Source organism: Lagenorhynchus albirostris, chromosome 2 (genome assembly GCF_949774975.1).
Source record: "Lagenorhynchus albirostris chromosome 2, mLagAlb1.1, whole genome shotgun sequence".
In the NCBI taxonomy this organism is placed as follows: domain Eukaryota; kingdom Metazoa; phylum Chordata; class Mammalia; order Artiodactyla; family Delphinidae; genus Lagenorhynchus; species Lagenorhynchus albirostris.
Window position 1 is genome coordinate 15752838 of NC_083096.1, and position 19502 is coordinate 15772339.

Sequence of the window (19502 nt, forward strand, 5' to 3'; positions counted from 1 at the left end):
GATAGAGAACACTGAAGAAATGGAAGAATGATTGGAAAATAAAACCCTGCAGACTAATCAAAAAGAATTATCAGATGGGAATAACCAATAAGATATAAACAACACAGGAATGTAAGACAGGAAACATGTAACTTCAAGCACCACCGCAATGTAAAATCTTGGGAGAACACATCAAATGAATATGTGAGGATAGTGTCTTGATGAAAAATGTTCACACCACTCAATATCTGACACACCTAGTCTATGATGTGGGCTCCCCACAGAGAATAAAAATGAAGCAACAAACCAAAAGAAAGATGTATAAGACCAGTATCACTAGCACCAATTAGATCAAATTATGCCTTTGTTAATAATCAGTATTTGTTTAAATTAGTTTACATTATACCTATCATTTTTTTACCTTTTTTTAAGGCTTTCTTTTTTACCTTTTTTTACCTTTTTGAATCAGTCAAAAGTGTGATTATAGGACCCATGAAGTATATCATAAAAGTATGAGGATGTTAATTATGTTTAGAATAAACATATGAACAAATACAATGCATTAATATTTCAGGAATAACTATCTGCATATGATGGAATGGCATGTGACGACGAGCACTGTTGATGGTGAACGAAGCTTGGGAGGAGATGTCTGCAGAATGAGAAGCACGGTAGGAAATCCTAAGGAACGATGCCCTTTCAGGAGGCGGAAGTATAGGAAACCTTGAAAAACAAAGTCTGTTACTGATGAGAACTTCCTGAGGGAATTGACTGAAATTATTAAAGTGGGTTATGTGTTTAAAGGAGAACTTTAGGTTGTTACCTCCTTGGTACTGTTAGACACAAATCAGTCTAAGAGTTGGAAAAGAGACAATTCTCCTGCACCCATCATTGATTTAAAGAGCCTAAATGAACATTAAAGTAGATGTGGCAAAAAAGGAGAAATGCCATAAATTGGACACCCAGAAAACTGTCAAACTGCACTACAGTCAGTGGCATTGGCAAATACGTCCCTAAAACCCTTCTATGAAGATCTTGAAAATTCCCCCAGGGAGCCGAGGGTAAGAAGTACTACATTCCAGAGGTTAAAGCCGTAACTGCAGTGCCCTTTATTCATTCAGCGCTTCAGTGAGGAAGGCCCACCTTAAGAGCGTGCTGTACTCACGCACTTCAAAATCTCAGCTCTGAGTCATTAACAGCAGACCACTTGTACACTTATCTTTTCTTATCTGCCTGGTATATTTGGGGAGTAAATGATCCTAAAATTGATTGATTCAATGAACTACAGTTCTCTTCTCTAACCTTCATATTTTTCTACAAGTTGAAAAAGGGAAGTGCAGTCACTCATCCAAAAGGGGTAAGGAAAGTCAAGCCAATATTAAAAATACTAAGGAAGAAAATGGCTTCAAGGGAGGAACACAGAAAAATGCACACACATGAAGATGAAGAATTTTCATCCTGCACTCAATGTTGTAACGAAATTTAAGCTTGAGTCTTTCCTTGTGTTTATTTCACCTTTACAGGTTGCCTCATGCCTAACACAACTGATACCCTCAGAGAGACAAGAAAATACACCACATCCACCAAACAGGACAAAGAGGATGTAGAAAAGGAATGTTCAGAGAAACAAGGTGAGCTCTTGGAAATGCGATGTATTAGAGAATTTTTTAAATCCACAAAACATTTGGGACGGAACCATTAATAAAACTGCCCAGAGATCTTTGAGGACAACAATACAGAGAAGTTAAAAAAAAAAAACTGGAGGATCATTTGAGGGTGCTCCAACATCCAAATAATAGGAGAACAGAGGAAATGGCAACCACTGGAAATTACTGGAGAAATGTCTTCAAAATCCTGAGGCAAAATGGTTTCCAAAGTAGAATTCAATTCCCAGCTAAATCAATCAATGTGAGACTAGAATAAAGACATTTTCAGAGATGCAGAGTCTCACAAATGTAACCACACCGGTTCTCTTTCTCAGAAAGCTCAGGAAAAATAATGGCATGGGATCCAGGGAAAAGGAAATTCCACATAGGAGAGAGATGAGGAAACCCCCAGGATGAGAAGTGAAGAGAGGTCCTAGGACAGCAGCGGTGCAGCTGGTCCAGACAGCAAACAGTCCAGAATAGACCTGAAAAATGGAGGGCTCCAAGAAGGAGGCCACCAGGACAGAGAATTGAGGGGAGTTACACTTCTGTGTAGAGGTGGCTGATGTACTGGGCTAGGCGCATAGAAAACAAAGCAAATGAAAAACAAGACAATTATCTCTACAGCAACACAAAAGTTATACATCTATACCTAATATCTACATATATGATCATACTAACGCACACAATAAATATTTACTTGGTCTGAATATTATGATATAACCATTAGGAAGAAAGAGGGGAAGAAAAGCAGATATGGGGTGTGTGTGTGTGTGTGTGTGTGTGTGTGCGTGTGCGTGTGCGTGTGCGTGTGCGTGTGTGTGTGTGTGTGTGTAGGGCACACAGCAGGAAGTCAATAGGTAATACTAAACTAAAAGCTTCAAGAAATAGTAATATAAGCATGTAATTTAGGTCAATACTGGAAGAAATACCTAAGAGTTGAAAGTGGATTTTTTTGGAGTGTGAAATTAGAGAATGAGGAAAAACAAGGCTGGGGTCTGCTGTACTTTGTTATGTCTTATAGAATGATTTGACATTCTAAATTATGTACAAGAAAAACAGGACAAAAAATAACACTTAACAAGTGCTTAGGAAGCACACAGATGGAAATAACAATACCAGACTTTTCCTAACAGCTGCCGTAAGAACTCTTACATTTTAAGTGCTTTATAGGCATGAGCTAATACATTCCTTATAACAATGTTCTTAGATAAGTACAACTATTTTCTTTATTTCACAGATAAGTAAACTGAGGGATAGAAAGGTTACGTATTTCGCTCAGGGTCACCCAGCTAGTAAGTGGTGAAACTGGGATCAAAAGTCAGGCACTCTAACCGCAGAGGCTGGACACAGAGGCCAAGATAAGGACTCAGTCAGTGCACTCTACTGCCCCAGAATCTATGTCAAGTTCGTTTGACAAATATTTTATGCAGCAAATATTTCCTATGTATCAGGCATTGTTTTGGGTACTGGGGATACACCAGTGAGTAAAGCAAAGATTTTGCCCTCATGAAGATTAAAGGTAATAGAGACAGTAAGGGGTAATAGAGACAAGAAGGAAGACACAAGAAGCAGAGCTGGTGGAGAGTGGGCCTTTCTTACATTGAGCACAGACTTCAGACACGAGTGGGGTTGGTATGTTGGAGAAATGGGAAAGAAACCACTGTACCTGGAGTAGGTGAATAACACAGTTCAAGTGGGAGAAGATGAGGTCAAGGAGGAAACAAAGAAGGGCAGGGTCAGAACACATATGGCCTTGCTGGCCAAGATAAAGACTTTGGCTTTTACTTGGAATGAAGTAGAAAGCCACTTAAGAGTTTACTTAAAAAAAGAAAATCTATATCTATACCTATATCTTTATTGAGGTGTAGTTGGCATAAGCAAAATGCACCACTTTTTTTTGGTTTTACCACGTGGCATGGGGATCTTAGTTCCCTGACCAGGGATTGAACCCATGCCCCCTGCCGTGGAAGCTCGGAGGAGTCCTAACCACTGGACGGCCAGGGAATTCCCTCACCAGTTTTAAAGTGTACAATTTCATAAGTTTTCACATATGTATACACGTGTGAAACCATCACCATAATCAAGATAATGCAGATACCCATCACCCCAACAGTTTCTTAATGCCTCTTTGTAATCCTTCCCTCCAGTACCTCCCTGGCCCTCATCCCATGCCAATGCAACAGCTGATCTGCTTCCAGTCACTAAAAATTACTTTGCTGTATGGTATGAAGTATAGATGAGTTAATTTTTTTTTTTTTTTTTTGCAAATGGATATTCAGTTGTTCCACTACCATTTGTTGAAAATACTATTTTTTTTCCACTGAGGTACCTTTGTACTTTGTCAGAAGTCAATTCTCTGTATATATGTGGGTATATTTCTTTCATCTATTTTTCTATCTTTCCACCAATACCACACTTTCTTGATTACTACAGCTTTGAAATTAAGTCCTGAAATCAGGTAGTGTTAAAGTTTGGCTATTTAAGTCCTTTGCATTTTCATATGAATTTTAGCATTTGTTTGTCAATTTCTACAAAATAGTCTCAAAAATCTATAGTCTCAAAAAATAGATTTTTGTTTGGATTGTACTGAATCTGGAGCTAAATTTTGGGAGAACTGACATCTTAAGAATATTGAGTCTCCTGATCCATGAACAAGATATATCTCTCCAGTTACACAGATCTTTAATTTCTCTCAGCAACATTTTCATACACCAAAAAATATGGTGAAATGCTTAGGGATAAATCTGATAAAATATGTGTAAGACCTATACAATGAAAAAAACACTGCTGAGAAAAATTGAAAAAGACTTAAATATTTGGTTCTTAGTTATGTGTTGTATTGTTATTTCTTGCTTTATATTGTTATCTTCCTGTACTTCTTTTAGTCAATACTTATTATTGCTAATCAAATTCTTTTGACTTGTTTGTTCTAACATTTCTGCTTCTGTTGGAGTCTGTAATCCAATATATATATATTTTTAAAAGTAAATTATTTATTTATTTATTTATTTATTTATTTATTTATTTATGGCTGTGTTGGGTCTTCATTGCTGCACACAGGCTTTCTCTAGTTGCGGCGAGCAGGGGCTACTCTTCGTCGCGGTGCACGGGCTTCTTACTGCGGTGGCTTCTCTTGTTATGGAGCACGGGCTCTAGGCGTGTGGGCTTCAGTAGTGTGGCACGTGGGTAGTTGCTCCGTGGCATGTGGGATCTTCCCGGACCAGGGATTGAACCCGTGTCCCCTGCGTTGGTAGGTGGATTCTTAACCACTACACCACCATGGAAGTCCTATATATATTGATATATATATATTTTTTGAAAAGGCTGTTCTCCTCAAATGCCTTATTATCTGATTCTACCAGGCAATGCTATGGGGAAAGGCCAGTCTTCTCTGTCTGCCCAAAGCAGTTCAGCAATTGGAGGTGAATGAACCTGACTTAAGAGTATAGAGGCCTGGGCACCAGAAAACCACAATCATCACACCCCTCTCTATAAAATAACTCCTCTGTCAGAAAAATGCTCCCTTTCCTCACTCTCAGGAAAAGGCGAACTGTAATCCTCCAGCTCTGTGGTTTGTAGGGGGCAGAGTGAAGACCAGATAATTTGTCATCCAGTCCCATCAAGCTTTCCCAGCTCCTCACAAATACAGTACTGTGAGCTGCCCTGACTTTATCCTTAAAAAACACTTGGACCAGAGATCTGAGTCTTTCTGTAAGGGGCAGATGTCATTTGTCCCAAGGCCATGGCCAATGACAAGCTAGTATAGAAAAGAACTCCAAAGGTTCTCCTCACATCTCATTCTCCCTTACCCAGGCTGAATTGCCTCTTGCTTCAGGTCAAAGCACACAAGCACACCTGTGTGCCCCCATCTCACAAGCACAAGTTCAAAATAGCACACCCCTTCCCTTAATACCGGGGACTTCTTGTAGTTTTCTGCTTATTTTCTCTTTCTAAATTCCTCCTGGGTTGACCCTGGAGGAGAGAAGCCGTCTTCTTATAGTTTAGAATCAGTAATCTTATAGTTCAGAATCTTGACTGCAACAGCAACTGAGACCAAATTTCTAATACACAACTTCCAAGTAGTACAGTTTTCTTAATTACCGTCTAACTGCAACTCACAAGTTTAGATATTATCACTATGATTTTTTGGAAACGAGTTATTTTAAAATGTATTTTTAACTCCAAACTTTAAAAAAATTATTTTTGTCAATGATTTCTCTTAATCACATTCAAATTAAAGGATATGATCTTTATGATACATATTCATTAAAATTTGTTGATAGTAGCTTTGGCCTGGTAAGTGGTCAATTTTTGTAAATATTACGTGTCTTTGAGAAGAATGTGTTTTTGTTAATAGTTTGGGTGAAAAGGTTTATATAATATCATTAAGTTTGTTAATTTTCTGTTATGCAAATTTTATGATGGCTTAAACTATCAATAACATGAATGCTGTATTGAAGTGGGAGCACCATGATAGTGGGTTAGTGAGTTTCTCCATTCACTGCTATTAATATTTGCTTTATATATTTTTCTGAGTCTATTTTAATGAATGTACACAATAGTAAAATTATTAACTTTTTGGTAAGTTGAATCTTTTATCATTAAATTATGTGTTTCTTAAGCTTGTTAAGGCTTTTGTTCTTAAGTCAGTTTGTCTGGTAGGAGAGTCTCTTTTATAGTATATCTGGTATATCCTGTCCCATCCTTTAGTTTTCCACCTTTCTTTGTCATTATTTCAGGTATGTCTCTTATAAAGAACATATAGTTGGATTTTAAAAGAAAAACTAAATCTGCTTAGTTTTGCTTTGAACTGACAAATTTAATCCATAAATATTTATTGTAATTACTGACACATGGACTTGACTCAATTATCTAACTTTTTTTTTTTCTGTGTTCCATTTTGTCTATGCCTTTTTCCCCCCTTTATTGACTTTTTAAATGGATTTTTTGAGGTCATTTATTCCATTCAACCCCACGCCCGCCAACTGGCTTGGAATTTACATACTCTATTGCTTTTGACTTAGTAGTTATTTTTGATATTTTACCATGAATACTTAATACAGTCTTATCAAGTAGCAATCTCTTAACTGACCAATGAAGTAAACACCCCAAACAATTCAAGGACCTTAGATTGGACTTGAACTGTAATCATCAACACTGCCAATTTAACATGCTGTTATTTTCCACTATCTTAGATTGTCTTTTGAAAAGTCCTATGAATTACATATTATAACTGTCAACTTATATAAACAATGGTTGTTTAAACTTACTGAAATCTTTAACAGCTTATTGGCTTAGTATTCATTTTTTCATCTTAGACTTTCCTGGGGAGATCCTTTTCTTGAAATACATCCTTAGAAAGTCTTCTAGCAAAGGTCTGTTGGTAGTAAACTTCCTTAGTTTTTGAAAATCTTAAACTGTTTTTACTTCATCTTCATATATGAAAGATGTTTTTCTAGGCACATAGCTCTATGCTGACAATGTATTTTCACCCAGTACTCTGAAGACTTGTCCACTGTTTTCTGGTTTCACTGTCAGTACTCAGAAATCTGATGATGTACAGCTGTCATTCCTTTGTAGTAATTCATCCTTTATCTCTGGATTCTTTTAAGATCTTCTCTTTGTTTTTGGTGTACTACAGTGTACTACTAGGTATGGATTTCTTTCTATTTATTCTAGTTGGTATTCACTGTGCTTTCTGTACTTGTATCTATAGATTTATAACTTTCACCCATTTAGGGAATCCTTAGCCAACATCTCTTCAGCATCATGTTTTTTTCAGCCTTTCTATACCCTCCATCAAATATATCTTAGATCTTTCCTGGGTCTCTTAACCACTCTTTCATTTTTCCATCTCCTTGTATTTTTATGCTGTATTCTGGCCTACTTCTTCAGCTGTACCTCCATTTCACAATCACACTTCTCATTTTTAACAATTATATGCTTTTGATTCAATTCTGCTTGAACAATTCTAATAGCGATCTGTTGCCTGCTTATTTTATTTCTGTAAACGTGGCATTTGTAATTATTTATAACCTGTATAAAATTTATATAATCCATACTTTATAATTTCAGGATCTGACATCCTTAGGGGTAACTATATTAGTTTTATGTTGACTATCACTGACGGTCAACTTATTATGTTTGACAATTTTTGATTGTCTAAATTAGACATGCTAGATAGGATTTATGTTAGCTTCTGCAGATACCTAGTGGGTTCTCAGTTGGGGTTAGTCTGTACAACATGGTACTTGGAAGCTATATTGCTTGCTTGGGAGTGTTAAACACAGTGGCCAGCACACTAACTACGGGAGGCCAGGAGATGCAAAGGCAGCTGCCGAGGTCGGTTATCTTGTTAAAAATTGAGCAAGTGTAAATCACAGGGCAGTAGTTCTGATCAATATTCTGATAGCCATTTTCACCTAAGTAAAAATGAGGTCTTCAGAAACACCACATGCAAAATTTGGAAATACGCTGTCTAAAACAATAAACTGGGGCAAATTTTTTTTATTAAAGAAAAAATATAACATCGACTCAGCAATATAAAATGAGTAAGAACACAGAAGCACTTTTAAAAAAGAGTATATTTTCTATATACTTATTTATATATTATTAGAGATAAATATACATGTTGCTCTCTCATAAAGCCTAAGTACCATTTAAGTTTTGGGGAAAAGATTAATTCTCTTTTTTCAAAATTAAAAAATAAACTAATTATTCTAAATCTTGATCTAAAATTCATTAGTTATGGGTGGCAGAGATTTTCTTTTCTTCTAAAAATGCACTCATATAGAGAATGGACTTGAGGACACAGGGAGGGGGAAGGGTAAGCTGGGACGAAGTGAGAGAGCGGCACGGACACATATACACTACCAAATGTAAAATAGATAGCTAGTGGGAAGCAGCCGCATAGCACAGGGAGATCAGCTCAGTGCTTTGTGTCCACCTAGAGGGGTGGGATAGGGAGGGTGGGAGGGAGACACAAGAGGGAGGGGATATGGGGATGTATGTATATGTGTAGCTGATTCACTTTGTTATACAGCAGAAACTAACACACCATTGTAAAGCAATTATACTCCAATAAAGATGTTAAAAAAAAAAAGGTACTCTTTATTTTTCATCAGCTTAAAAAAGTACAAATAGAACGGTATCTTTCTATTCATTACTAGTAATCCTGAAATAGATTCTAATAAACAATACATAAAATATTTTAAGTTGGCACTCCAGAGCCAAAGGCATCCCAGCTATAACTCACCATATTCGTATTGGTATGGAAAAAAAAATCACATGATTTAATGATCAGAGTAAAAAGCGATTTTAAGTTGCTTACCTGCTGGCTGTTTTCACAGAACAGTTTTTCTTGTGTCCTCTTTCAGCTCGGTTGTCTCTCAGAAGCTGATGCTGTCCAAAGTGTTAAAACAAAGTTGTAGAAACAAAAATATTTCCATTATATTATTTTGTAAGTAGAAAAGTATTCTTCTCATTCAGAGGGACACTATTTGTTCACTTGCATTACTTTTTTTTCTTTTTGTTTTTTTACTGGTTTTTCTTAAAACGAAGACAACTACTTTTGCTAGAGATGCCACTGACACACTTATAAAAATGTTGCTAAGAGTTGCCAGTGCTTGCCTGACAGCTTACACTGCTCTTATAGTCACTTAATATACAGCCTAGAGCTGGAGGTCTAGGACTCACTTCTAATTCTGGTTCTCTGGAGTGGTCCTGGTAAAAGTAATGCAACCTCTCTTACCAATGCTTCTACCAGTGCATTCAGCTACGAATTTTTCGAGGCTTTGTCACCTACGATGACATAAAAGATCTAATCTTACTTTCTCTGTATTTACTGGCCTAACATGGTAAAGAAACATTTAAAACATTCTTTTTCAAAGAAATTATTGGCTTGGAAATATATAATTAGAAAAAAAATACAGATTTGACTGCCTCCTCAAAATGCCTCACCATACACTTCCCTTCACACTTGCTTTAGCCTAACTAATTGGAAAGAAAAAAACCCAAAGTAGTCAATACTTTTTGCTGTGTGTACTCTCAAACTGTAGCTTATCTTATTTATGCAGAAATGTGATTATATGCAAGACTGGGCTAATAAGAAGTTGTACAGCATATTAGAAATTAACCTTAATAAAAATAGAAATCTTAGGAGTAATAGTGCAGGAAAGATCTGGGTTCGAATCCCAGCTATACCAGTAACTAACAAGTCACTAGGTTTTAAAAACAGGTCTACCATTTATAAGCTGTGTAACGTCTCTAAGTCTCAGTTTCCACCTGGAAAATTGAGATAACAATAATATCTACCTGTAAGGGTGCTGTGAGTGTTAAATAAGATAAATCATGTCAAACGCTTAGCACTATGACCAGAGTATAAAAAGTGCTGAGTAAATGGTTCAAATGCTACAATTATAATCAATGAGCCTGGTTGTCAGTGGTTATTCTCTGACCAATATCAGTAACTTCTAATGAGATAACTGCTTTGAACTATTTAATGACATCATTTAGAATCAATTACTAGCCACATTTGGCCATCCTTGAGAAGGAAAATAACTTAATTAGATCACAAAGAACATTGTTAGATCATTATTTCAGGAATGTCTTAACTAAATAAGACTACTTTATATTTCTCTTAAATATCTGCTTCTTTCCATCCCCACTACCAACATCCCAGTCCAGGCCATCATTTTCCCTCACCTACAACAGCCTCTCCAAAGGCCTCCCTGCCTCCAGCCTCACTCCCATTTAATCCATTCTCCACACTGCAGCCAATAATTCTAAAACTAGATCTGATTACATTATTCTCTTCAGATAAACCCCCAAATCTTGTACAAGGCTCTCATGGCCCTTCATAATTTGATTGTATTTCTAAACTCATAATTTATTATGTTTCCTCCTACCCCCCAACCTAAGCTCCTTCTTTCTTTCTTTTTTTTGCGGTACACGGGCCTCTCACTGTTGTGGCCTCTCCCGTTGTGGAGCACAGGCTCCGGACGCGCAGGCTCAGCAGCCATGGCTCATGGGCCTAGCCTCTCCACGGCATGTGGGATCTTCCCGGACCGGGGCATGAACCCGTGTCCCCTGCATCGGCAGGCGGACTCTCAACCACCGCGCCACCGGGGAAGCCCTAAGCTCCTTATTTCTAAATGATAAATCCCAGCTATTCTGAACTTTTCAGTTTGGAGCATGTACCATATTCTTGCTCACCTTTGGCCCTTTGTTTTAGTTATTCAATCTGCCTGCATCTCCAAGGTCCAGCACAGTGCCTGGAACATTTTTAGTGTTCAATAAATATTTGTTGAATGGATGAGTGAATGAATGAATGAGATAAAGAAATAGGGAATGAGATATAGTATCTGATATGTAGATGAAGCCATACCTAATTATTACTACTTATAGAAAATAGCAACAATTTATCTTTAAGTCCATTAATCTGAAAGTGTTTCAATGTAGAAACACTTCGTACCATGAAAGCTAATTTGCTTCTGAAAAAAAAAATTAATTACTTTGGCATTTCTAATTCTAGTGCCTTTGTAAAAAAACATACACAAACCAACATTTGTGACACAGATAGCTAGAGGTGACATGATAAAATCTCTACCTCCACCTTCAATTAATAGTAGTAGTTAACTAACTTTTCTAATTGTTAGATAAGACGGATACGTGAACACTATTCCTATATTTGTGTTAAAACAGTTTAAACAAAGAACTCAAAAAATCCCAAACATATGTTCTTAAATAAGAAAAGAATTCTACAGTTTAGTTTTTTAAAAATGCAACTATAATAACCAAAATAAATATTAGGCTATACCTACTAGGTCTGGTTAGTTCTCAGGGAGGCCACCATCTGGATGAACTAAAATGAGATAGCAACTTCTGTGAACTCTAAGGTTAGAGCTCTTTCTATTAGATTCACATGAGAATTTTCCTCAAATTTATAGTTCCTCAAATTTATAGTTTTGATGGGCTCTGTATATAAAAAATTTATAGTTTTCTTCCTCAAATTTATAGTTTTGATGGGCTTTGTATATAAAAAGAGACAAATATTGGAATTATTTAATATAATGCATCTATATTAAAAAGTCATCACAAAATTATCTCATTTTATCAATAAAATTATAAGTCTGGGTGTACTGTATCTTTGCAAATTTAAAATCAAGCTCAGAGAGAAAAATACAGACTCAGATCTCTGGGTCATGAATTTAACAGGTTAATATGGGAACCTAGATCTTTTAAGGGGCGAAAATGAAAAAAATTAATCCAGAGTGTTATTTGAATAGAAAACATATATTTGTATTTGAAAGTTTCCCAACACGTGTCTGCTCTGCCCCAACGAACAAAAAAAAGGGTGGCAGGGGGTAGGAGGAGCATCAGATCAGGAATTCATGATAAAAGACACAAGAGTCCTGGAGCTCTGCTCTGATAAGCAAGAGTAGCTCATCAGGTTTTGAAAGATTCTTCACTTCTCTTACTGCTAACTTTTCCTGTTTCCTTGGACTCCTATCAGTGTCACAAGTGAGGTCAGTTTTCAGGGCTCTGACTCAACACCATCAACTCCGATTAATAACAGAACTTCTGAATATGGTGCGAAGTGCTTCTTACCTTCTGACTCTCAGATTGCTGGACTTAGGCCAAACGGAGAGACAATTCCCTTATTAGTGAGTGACCTGCAGATGTATATTAAAAAATGACTCACATAAGAATGACATGAACATTCATAAACACAAAACCTAGTACAATGTGAGGTTTACAAAAGGTACGCAATTTTAAAATCTGCTGAATGAAACCAGGAAGAGGAATGTTCCAAGTGGATCATGGGTGCTCCTGTGACAGAAAGGGAGCTGAGAATTTCTGTGGCTATTCATGCTACTTTTAAAAGATTATTTTGTGCGTGTCACGTTCCTAGCACAAGAGGAAAAAGCAAAGAGCAGAATACTTATTCCACGGCAATCCTATCTTTACCACCTGATATTCAGAAGGCATTCAAGCTCAAGACTGTTTCTGATTAGCAGCCACTTTTCAGGTAACTCCTCAAATGTCTACAAAAGAATTTCAAGTCTCTCCACACTTAGCCTTTCACAGGGTCCTCACCTTAAAAGGAGAACTAAGTAATCTCTAAACAATGACCTGTGGCTCCTTAAGATACTAGTAAACTCAGTCAAAAATATCACACCATTAGATATTCAAGGAGGAAAATCCTCAGAATTAAAAAAGACACACACACAAAATGAGGCTTCCTGCAGCTGCTTCTGTCTCCTTACTTATACTACTGAGCCACCTTTCAATTTTCTCTTTTGTGGCCTCTGTGGTGCCCTCTCTGTGGTTTTCTCAAACATTTACCAACATCCTGTAGTTACTGCTTTCCTGCCCCAGATTGTACCCACCTCAGAGGAAAAGCTCTGTTGTCTATATAAATACCTCTTTTTGTAGAAATAAAGAGTACCTGAGAGATAACGGCTGATGGACAACAGTGATTTACTGAATGTGTGATAAAGAAATGCTGAGTATGCATGATGTAAATGGAAATGGGACTTTGCACTAAAGAACAGAAAGGGGAATCATAAGGTGGGGAAAGCAGTGAGGGGTGGGATTTCAAAAGTGGGGTTAATATTATCATTTCTTTATGTTGGTAAGTTGGTATGGGAAAAATAAAAGGTGTTCATGCATGCTAATAGTCATTCATTCAACAATATATTGAAGGATTTTATACTTTTTCATGGTCTTGCATTTTATCTTGCATTTTATTTAGGTCCTACCTTGGACCTAGGTTTAGCCAATAGTTTACTGTGCTAAAGTTAGGTCTAAGTTGAATAAGAAAATTTTATCCCTCAAAACATGAGTAGTTTGCATGTGTATTTGTATACACACGTATATGTGCAACTGTTCCTCATTATTCATGGGTTCTGTACTTGCAAATTCACCTATTTGCTAAAATTTATTTGTAACACCAAAATCAATATTTCTGGTGCTTTAGCAGTCATTGGCAGACATGCACAGAGTGACAGAAATTTGAGTCCCCTGTAGCGCACGTTCTCAGCTGAGGTCTGACAAGGTGATGTCTGTCTTCTTGTTTCAGCTTTCATACTGTAAACAAGTGTCTTTTTTGAGGTCCGTTCAGTGCTATGTTTTTTTGCATTTTTTTCTTGTTATCTTCATGGTTTAAAATAGCCTCCTAGTATTGTGCTGAACTGCTGTCTAGTGTTCCCCAGTGCACGAAGGTTGTGATGGGCTTTATAGAGAAAATATGTGCATTAGACAAGCTCCCTTCAGGAATAAGTTATAGTGCTGCTGGCCATGAGTTCAGTGTTAATGAATCAATAATATGTATTAAATGAGGTGTCTTTAAACAGAAACACACATCAAATAAGGATATGTATTGATTAGTTAATGAAAATGTTGTGACCAGAGATTCTCAGGAACCTAACCTTGTGTTTTTCCTGGGAGCGATTTTTCAGTATTTGCTACGTTCATTAGTATTCTTATCAACCTCATAGAACATAGCTATTACAAACAACAAGAATCAATTGTGTTCATTAACTAATAACCTATCTAGTCAAGATAAAAATCTGAAATGGTATATCAGAGTTTAAGCCAAAGGGTGAATCAAAAATTTGTCTAAAATATTTAAAAATTAAAAAAAAAAGATTGGTCAACTTTCTTCTCTATATGTTCTTAGCTATTTGTTAATTTTTAATTACAGAAAAAAAGTTTGGCTGGAAGCAGCCAGTTACACTATAATCTAAAGCACAGATTTGTAACATTACTTTAGTATTTCTCAAATTCTAGAAGGTGGAAAATGATCTTTACAAAATCGTATTTGGGGATAAACTATACCCTGATGCGACTTACTACTAGAAGCAGAATCTTACTGTGATCATTTTACACAGAGGGTATGAACCATTTGGGAAAGCAGAAAGTCTAAGTTTTACATTCTGAACAAACACACTGCGGATGCAACGTAGCCTAGTTAATTTCCAAAACTTTAGAAGTAACGGTATATATTCTATTATTGTGAGAAATATATTTAAAGGTGCAAATTGCTCTCATGGAAAAAGGCCAAGTTTACAAAAAATCATTAAACTGAATTCACATATTTTTCTTTAATTAGATTCATGTGTGTTAAGAAATATAGTATAGCTTATAATGAAGTATTTGGCACTTTGCTGTTATAAGAAAAGGGAACTATGGTATGTGCAACCAACTCTGGACCTGCCGCCCAGCTTAAGAAATAAGACATCACCAATACATAAAATAATGTTACCAATTACCATTACTAAGCACAATCTCCTGTTTACCGACCTACCTACCTACCCCTCAGAAGAAATGAGGGGTAGATTTGAGGCTTTTTCAAATCCGTGTGGATTTGAGGCTTTTCATTCGCATATATTTAAAGGTATTTCTTACATAGCATACTATTGACCCACTTAAAAAATAACTCTTAGAATCCATAATGATAAAAAAGGCTTAACAAGGATGCAAAGCCTAAAACATATATGCGTTACAACTTATCAAAATTTTAAGCCCTAAATTACCTTATCACGCTGCAGAGAGAGAACTAATACATTCAACAAAGAAGATAGACTACTTATTTTATACGTAAAGTTAACCAAAATGAATGTCAAGTTCTTGCTAAGTCAACTCATCATTGTGCTGCCATGAAACTAATAAAAAATTAAAATAAAACTCACTTAGAAATATAACGTACGCTTGTAAGAAACCATTATCACCTTCAAAACTTCAAAAATAAAAATATTCTCTTGCTGGCTGATCTTGTTTAATACAAAGCAATTTTTTCAAGCGTATGTACTATTTTGGTACCTTAACTTTGCGAAAAACATATGTGAACGGTGAAGTTCTACAAACCAGTGATGTATCAGCACCGGCACAATGAACTCCTTTTAAAATAACCTGGGACTTTATCCTTTCTCATAAAACTGATCTACTACCTTGAAGGGAGATAGTTAAATATTTGAAAGACTGAGTAACTTCCTTTTGGATTAGAATGTTCCTTACCTGGCCATGCTCTGTCCTAGCCCCAGGGCTAAACCAATGGCTGCAGAGGAAAGAGAAAAGGAGTTAGCAGGAAACTCACTAAAAGCACATGCTCTCACGTGATCAGTCTGCATGTGCTGTAAGAAATGTATATGCCACCAGCAACAGAGCCTTAAAATATGCTGTATTTTAATGGATATTTCATGTAATCCTAGACTTACACCAATTTTGACAGAAATGTAAAAGTGCTCATAACCCAGTAATTTTCAGTTTAATAAGCAAACTCGGTTAGAATTACATTTCCATTTAATTATGTTAACATAAACTGCTGGGACTGTATTCATTTTATGAATCGATTCTGGTTATAAAATCTACAAATGCTACCACTTACCACAACTTAATTACAGCATCATTACAACAAATGATGACCTTTTGATTGCTGGAGTTTTAAAAAACATTAAAAATACAAGAATATTATATCCTCTGGCTGTGTCCCGAGGAACAGTCACACAAGGCCCTTGATGTGAATTCTAAAGCATCAGCTGAAGGTCCCTTGATCCCATTCCTTCCATGGGATTCTGGATTCTGGCTGAGAACAAATTCAGCAACAACACTGGAGATATACAAGTCATGGCACAGTTGAAACGTTCCGTGCTTGCACTGTGCCTCACCCTGCCTGGCCCACCCCATACTGTTCCAGCTGCAACTTGGGCTTCTAATAGTCTATCTGGTGATACCTTTTCAACAGGAGTTATCATTAGCTGTGTGCCCAGTCATCTGGCCAGTATTCTGCTTAAAAACTAACTGTAAACATCAAGGAAATCGAGAGACACTGTGGGAAATAAGCCAGTAAAAGCCCACAATCATAGGGAATGATACTAATATTATTATTAATGCTATCTATTTTTTCATCATATTGAGTACAGGTATGTGCCAAGCACTCTTTAGACACATGACATGTATGTATTATTTCCCATCCTCACAAAAACCTTACAAGGTTATTCTCATGTTCCAGCTGCAGGAATGATTGAGGCTCAGATGCTAGGTTATTTGCCCAAGGTGCTCAGCGCACCATACCACAAAGGACAAAGGGCTCACGTGGAAAGAGCACATTTCCTGGTTCCCTCCAACAGTTCTATGTATTCTCCTTTGTGGTACTAAAACCTGGGAATAAACAGCCTCTATATTAATATGCTCTTATTTTGTCTATGCTCTTCCCGGAACACTTCTCAAGCTCATAGACAGTAATGCTCTTTGGCAGGTCAGATTCCATTTTTGCTGTGGGAATGGACACTTACTGCTATTTGTAAATGACATGTGGATTAATCACCAACTAGCAACTAACTATTTACTGCAGTTCCCTGACAACTTGACTGATAAATTTCCCCTCTGCTATGGATTGTACCCTTTTTCTTTAAAGAAAACTATTTTTTAGAAAATCAAATGCATACACACAGTTAAAACAAAACAAATAAACAAAAAGTGTTTGTTTCATCTATCCTGACCCCTAAGCTCTGTTCAGAGAAACCACTGCCAACTCTTTCTGCCTTTTCTTTTGGTATTTAATGATGTATTTCTACAGAATATGGTTATACTGATATTTTGTGATTGATTTTAGACATTAATAATTGACTTCCTATTATTGTAAATTTAGCTCTTTTATAACTCTCAAACCCCTATTTCCAGTTATAACACCATTTTTAATTAATCAGTTGTGAATACAGATATTATGACTACATGAATACTTTGTGCTGCTGAATTTTTCTTTTTGTTTCTCCTAAAGTTGACAGTTAATTTGTTTTTCTTCCTTTGCTATTATTTCTAGGTATTGGTGACCTTTTCCAGAGAAGTGTCCAGGAAGCGGTGTGGGAAGAATCTGGATTATAGTGTCACAGGTGGGTACAGAAGAAGTGGGATGTGAGGAAGTTAAGTGGGTATAGTATAATCCACTCTATCTACAAGTTAGGCTTTCAAAGTATGAGAGGGAGAGAGAACAGAAAAAAATGGAAAAGAAGAGGTTTAAAAATGTAGTATATAATGAAAGAAGTTTTTGGAAGAAAAAAATGTTCTTTCCAATCACAGACACAGGTGCTGGAATCAGCCTTGGACAGAAGAAAAATCATTTCCTCTAATACTAAGGAAAGTGAAAGAAGGTATATTTGGATAAGTTCATCCAAATTTGTGACTAACAGCTTTACTTTGGAAAGTTGAAGAAAAGGTCAAATTCTTGGGGGTAGTGGGGAGATGGGCAGCTTATAACAGGGGCTTGGTGACAAGACATAGAATAGCTTTGGGGGACACATAAAATGTTACGGAAGGTCATGCTAAAGCATTGCTGAAAGATCTACTGAAGTTCAAGATTATATATCTGTGTAGCAACAAATCATATAATCTTTTTTTAAATTTTATTTTTAATTTTTTTAACATCTTTATTGGAGTATGATTGCTTTACAATGTTGTGTTAGTTTCTGCTGTATAACAAAGTGAATCAGCTATACGTATACTTATGTCCCCATATCTCTTCCCTCTTGCGTCTCCCTCCCACCCTCCCTAGCCCACCCCTCTAGGTGGTCACAAAGCACCGAGCTGATCTCCCTGTGCTATGCGGCTGCTTCCCACTAGCTATCTATTTTACACTTGGTAGTGTATATATGTCCGTGCCACTCTCACTTCGTCCCAGCTTCCCCTTCCCCTTCCCCATGTCCTCAAGTCCATTCTCTAGTAGGTCTGTGTCTTTATTCCTGTCTTACCCCTAGGTTCTTCATGACATTTTTTTTTTTTTAGATTCCATATATATGTGTTAGCATACGGGATTTGTCTTTCTCTTTCTGACTTACTTCACTCTGTATGATCTTATTCACCAGTGCTCAGCAGAAGAGCAGTGGATGTGGGTGGTTGCACAGACTGATCCAAGGTTAGGAGTTTATGGAACAGGACGGTAGGCAGGATTCTAAGAGGACCCCCAGTGATCCACACCCTTGCACAACTTGCTCTCTTTGAACGTAGGAACGACCTGTGAATATGATGGGATAGTCACCCCTACAATTAGGTTGTGTTTTATGGCACAACTGGCTTTAAGAAGGAGAGATTATTCTTGGTGGGCTTAAGCTAAGCGGGTGATTCTTTGAAGGGACTGAACTCTTCCTGGTGAAAGAGATTCAAAGTATGAGAGTTTCAACTGGAGAACCCAACATTTATTGAGCTTTACTGAAAGACAGGCAGTGTTCTCGTTTAATCTTTAAAGAATCCCGCAAGATAGGTACTACCCCCATTTTGCAAGTGAAGAAACAGGCTCAGGGAGGTTGAGTGATTTGCCAGAGATTTCATAACAAAGTAGCAGAGCTGGAATTCAAACCTATATATTCAATTCCAAAGCTCATGTTCCTTTTAACTATTATACATATTGTCACCAGTTAGGGTAGCAGAAGTTGAGGCAGAAAAAAAGACTGGTACAGGTGCCTGTCTAACTCACCCCGTTAGGTTTAGATGTTTCCTTGTCTAAGCTTTCAATACCTTTGCACATGTCTCCATTAAAGCAGTTATATTCATATATTGTAGTTGTTTATTTATCCTGATAAAAAAAATTGGAGGTCCTTAAGAAAGAGATACTGATGATAACTGTAGTAACAGAACAGTAATAGTAGTTGGAAGGAAATGTAGTGGTAGTAATAACAGAAGTAGCAGTAAAAACACTCCCACAACTCGGTATCTCAGGAAATGTTTGATACCTACTGGGAACCGTGGTAACGGTCATATGTAGATTACCTCATTCAAACCTCACACGTTACGGAAGAGTGCTATTGCTATTCAAGGTCACAAAGCTAGCAGGCACTGGTGTCAAGACTGGGACCAAGGCTGTCTGATTCCACACCCTGG

At 36.9% G+C, this 19502-nt stretch overlaps 1 protein-coding gene and 1 long non-coding RNA gene across 6 annotated transcripts in view; one reads left to right on the forward strand and one right to left on the reverse strand.

The window, feature by feature from the left end:
* The window catches only part of GPATCH2 (G-patch domain containing 2), a 182151-nt gene that overhangs the window by 52376 nt on the left and 110273 nt on the right, over positions 1–19502 (reverse strand). For 3 of the 5 annotated variants that reach the window (XM_060127096.1, XM_060127072.1, XM_060127105.1), the window contains exons 7-8: positions 15648–15687; positions 8959–9029 (exon numbers count right to left, since the gene is read on the reverse strand). The exons of 1 other annotated variant lie outside the window; for it this stretch is intronic. In XM_060127096.1, coding sequence (XP_059983079.1) covers positions 8959–9029; positions 15648–15687 — 111 coding nt within the window. The remainder of the gene's footprint in view (positions 1–8958; positions 9030–15647; positions 15688–19502) is intronic. One more of the 5 variants, XM_060127080.1, reaches the window with a different exon arrangement.
* On the forward strand, positions 553–17506 carry LOC132507589 (uncharacterized). The gene is made up of 3 exons (XR_009536225.1): positions 553–650; positions 1503–1610; positions 17452–17506. It is a non-coding gene; the product is annotated as an uncharacterized LOC132507589 (long non-coding RNA).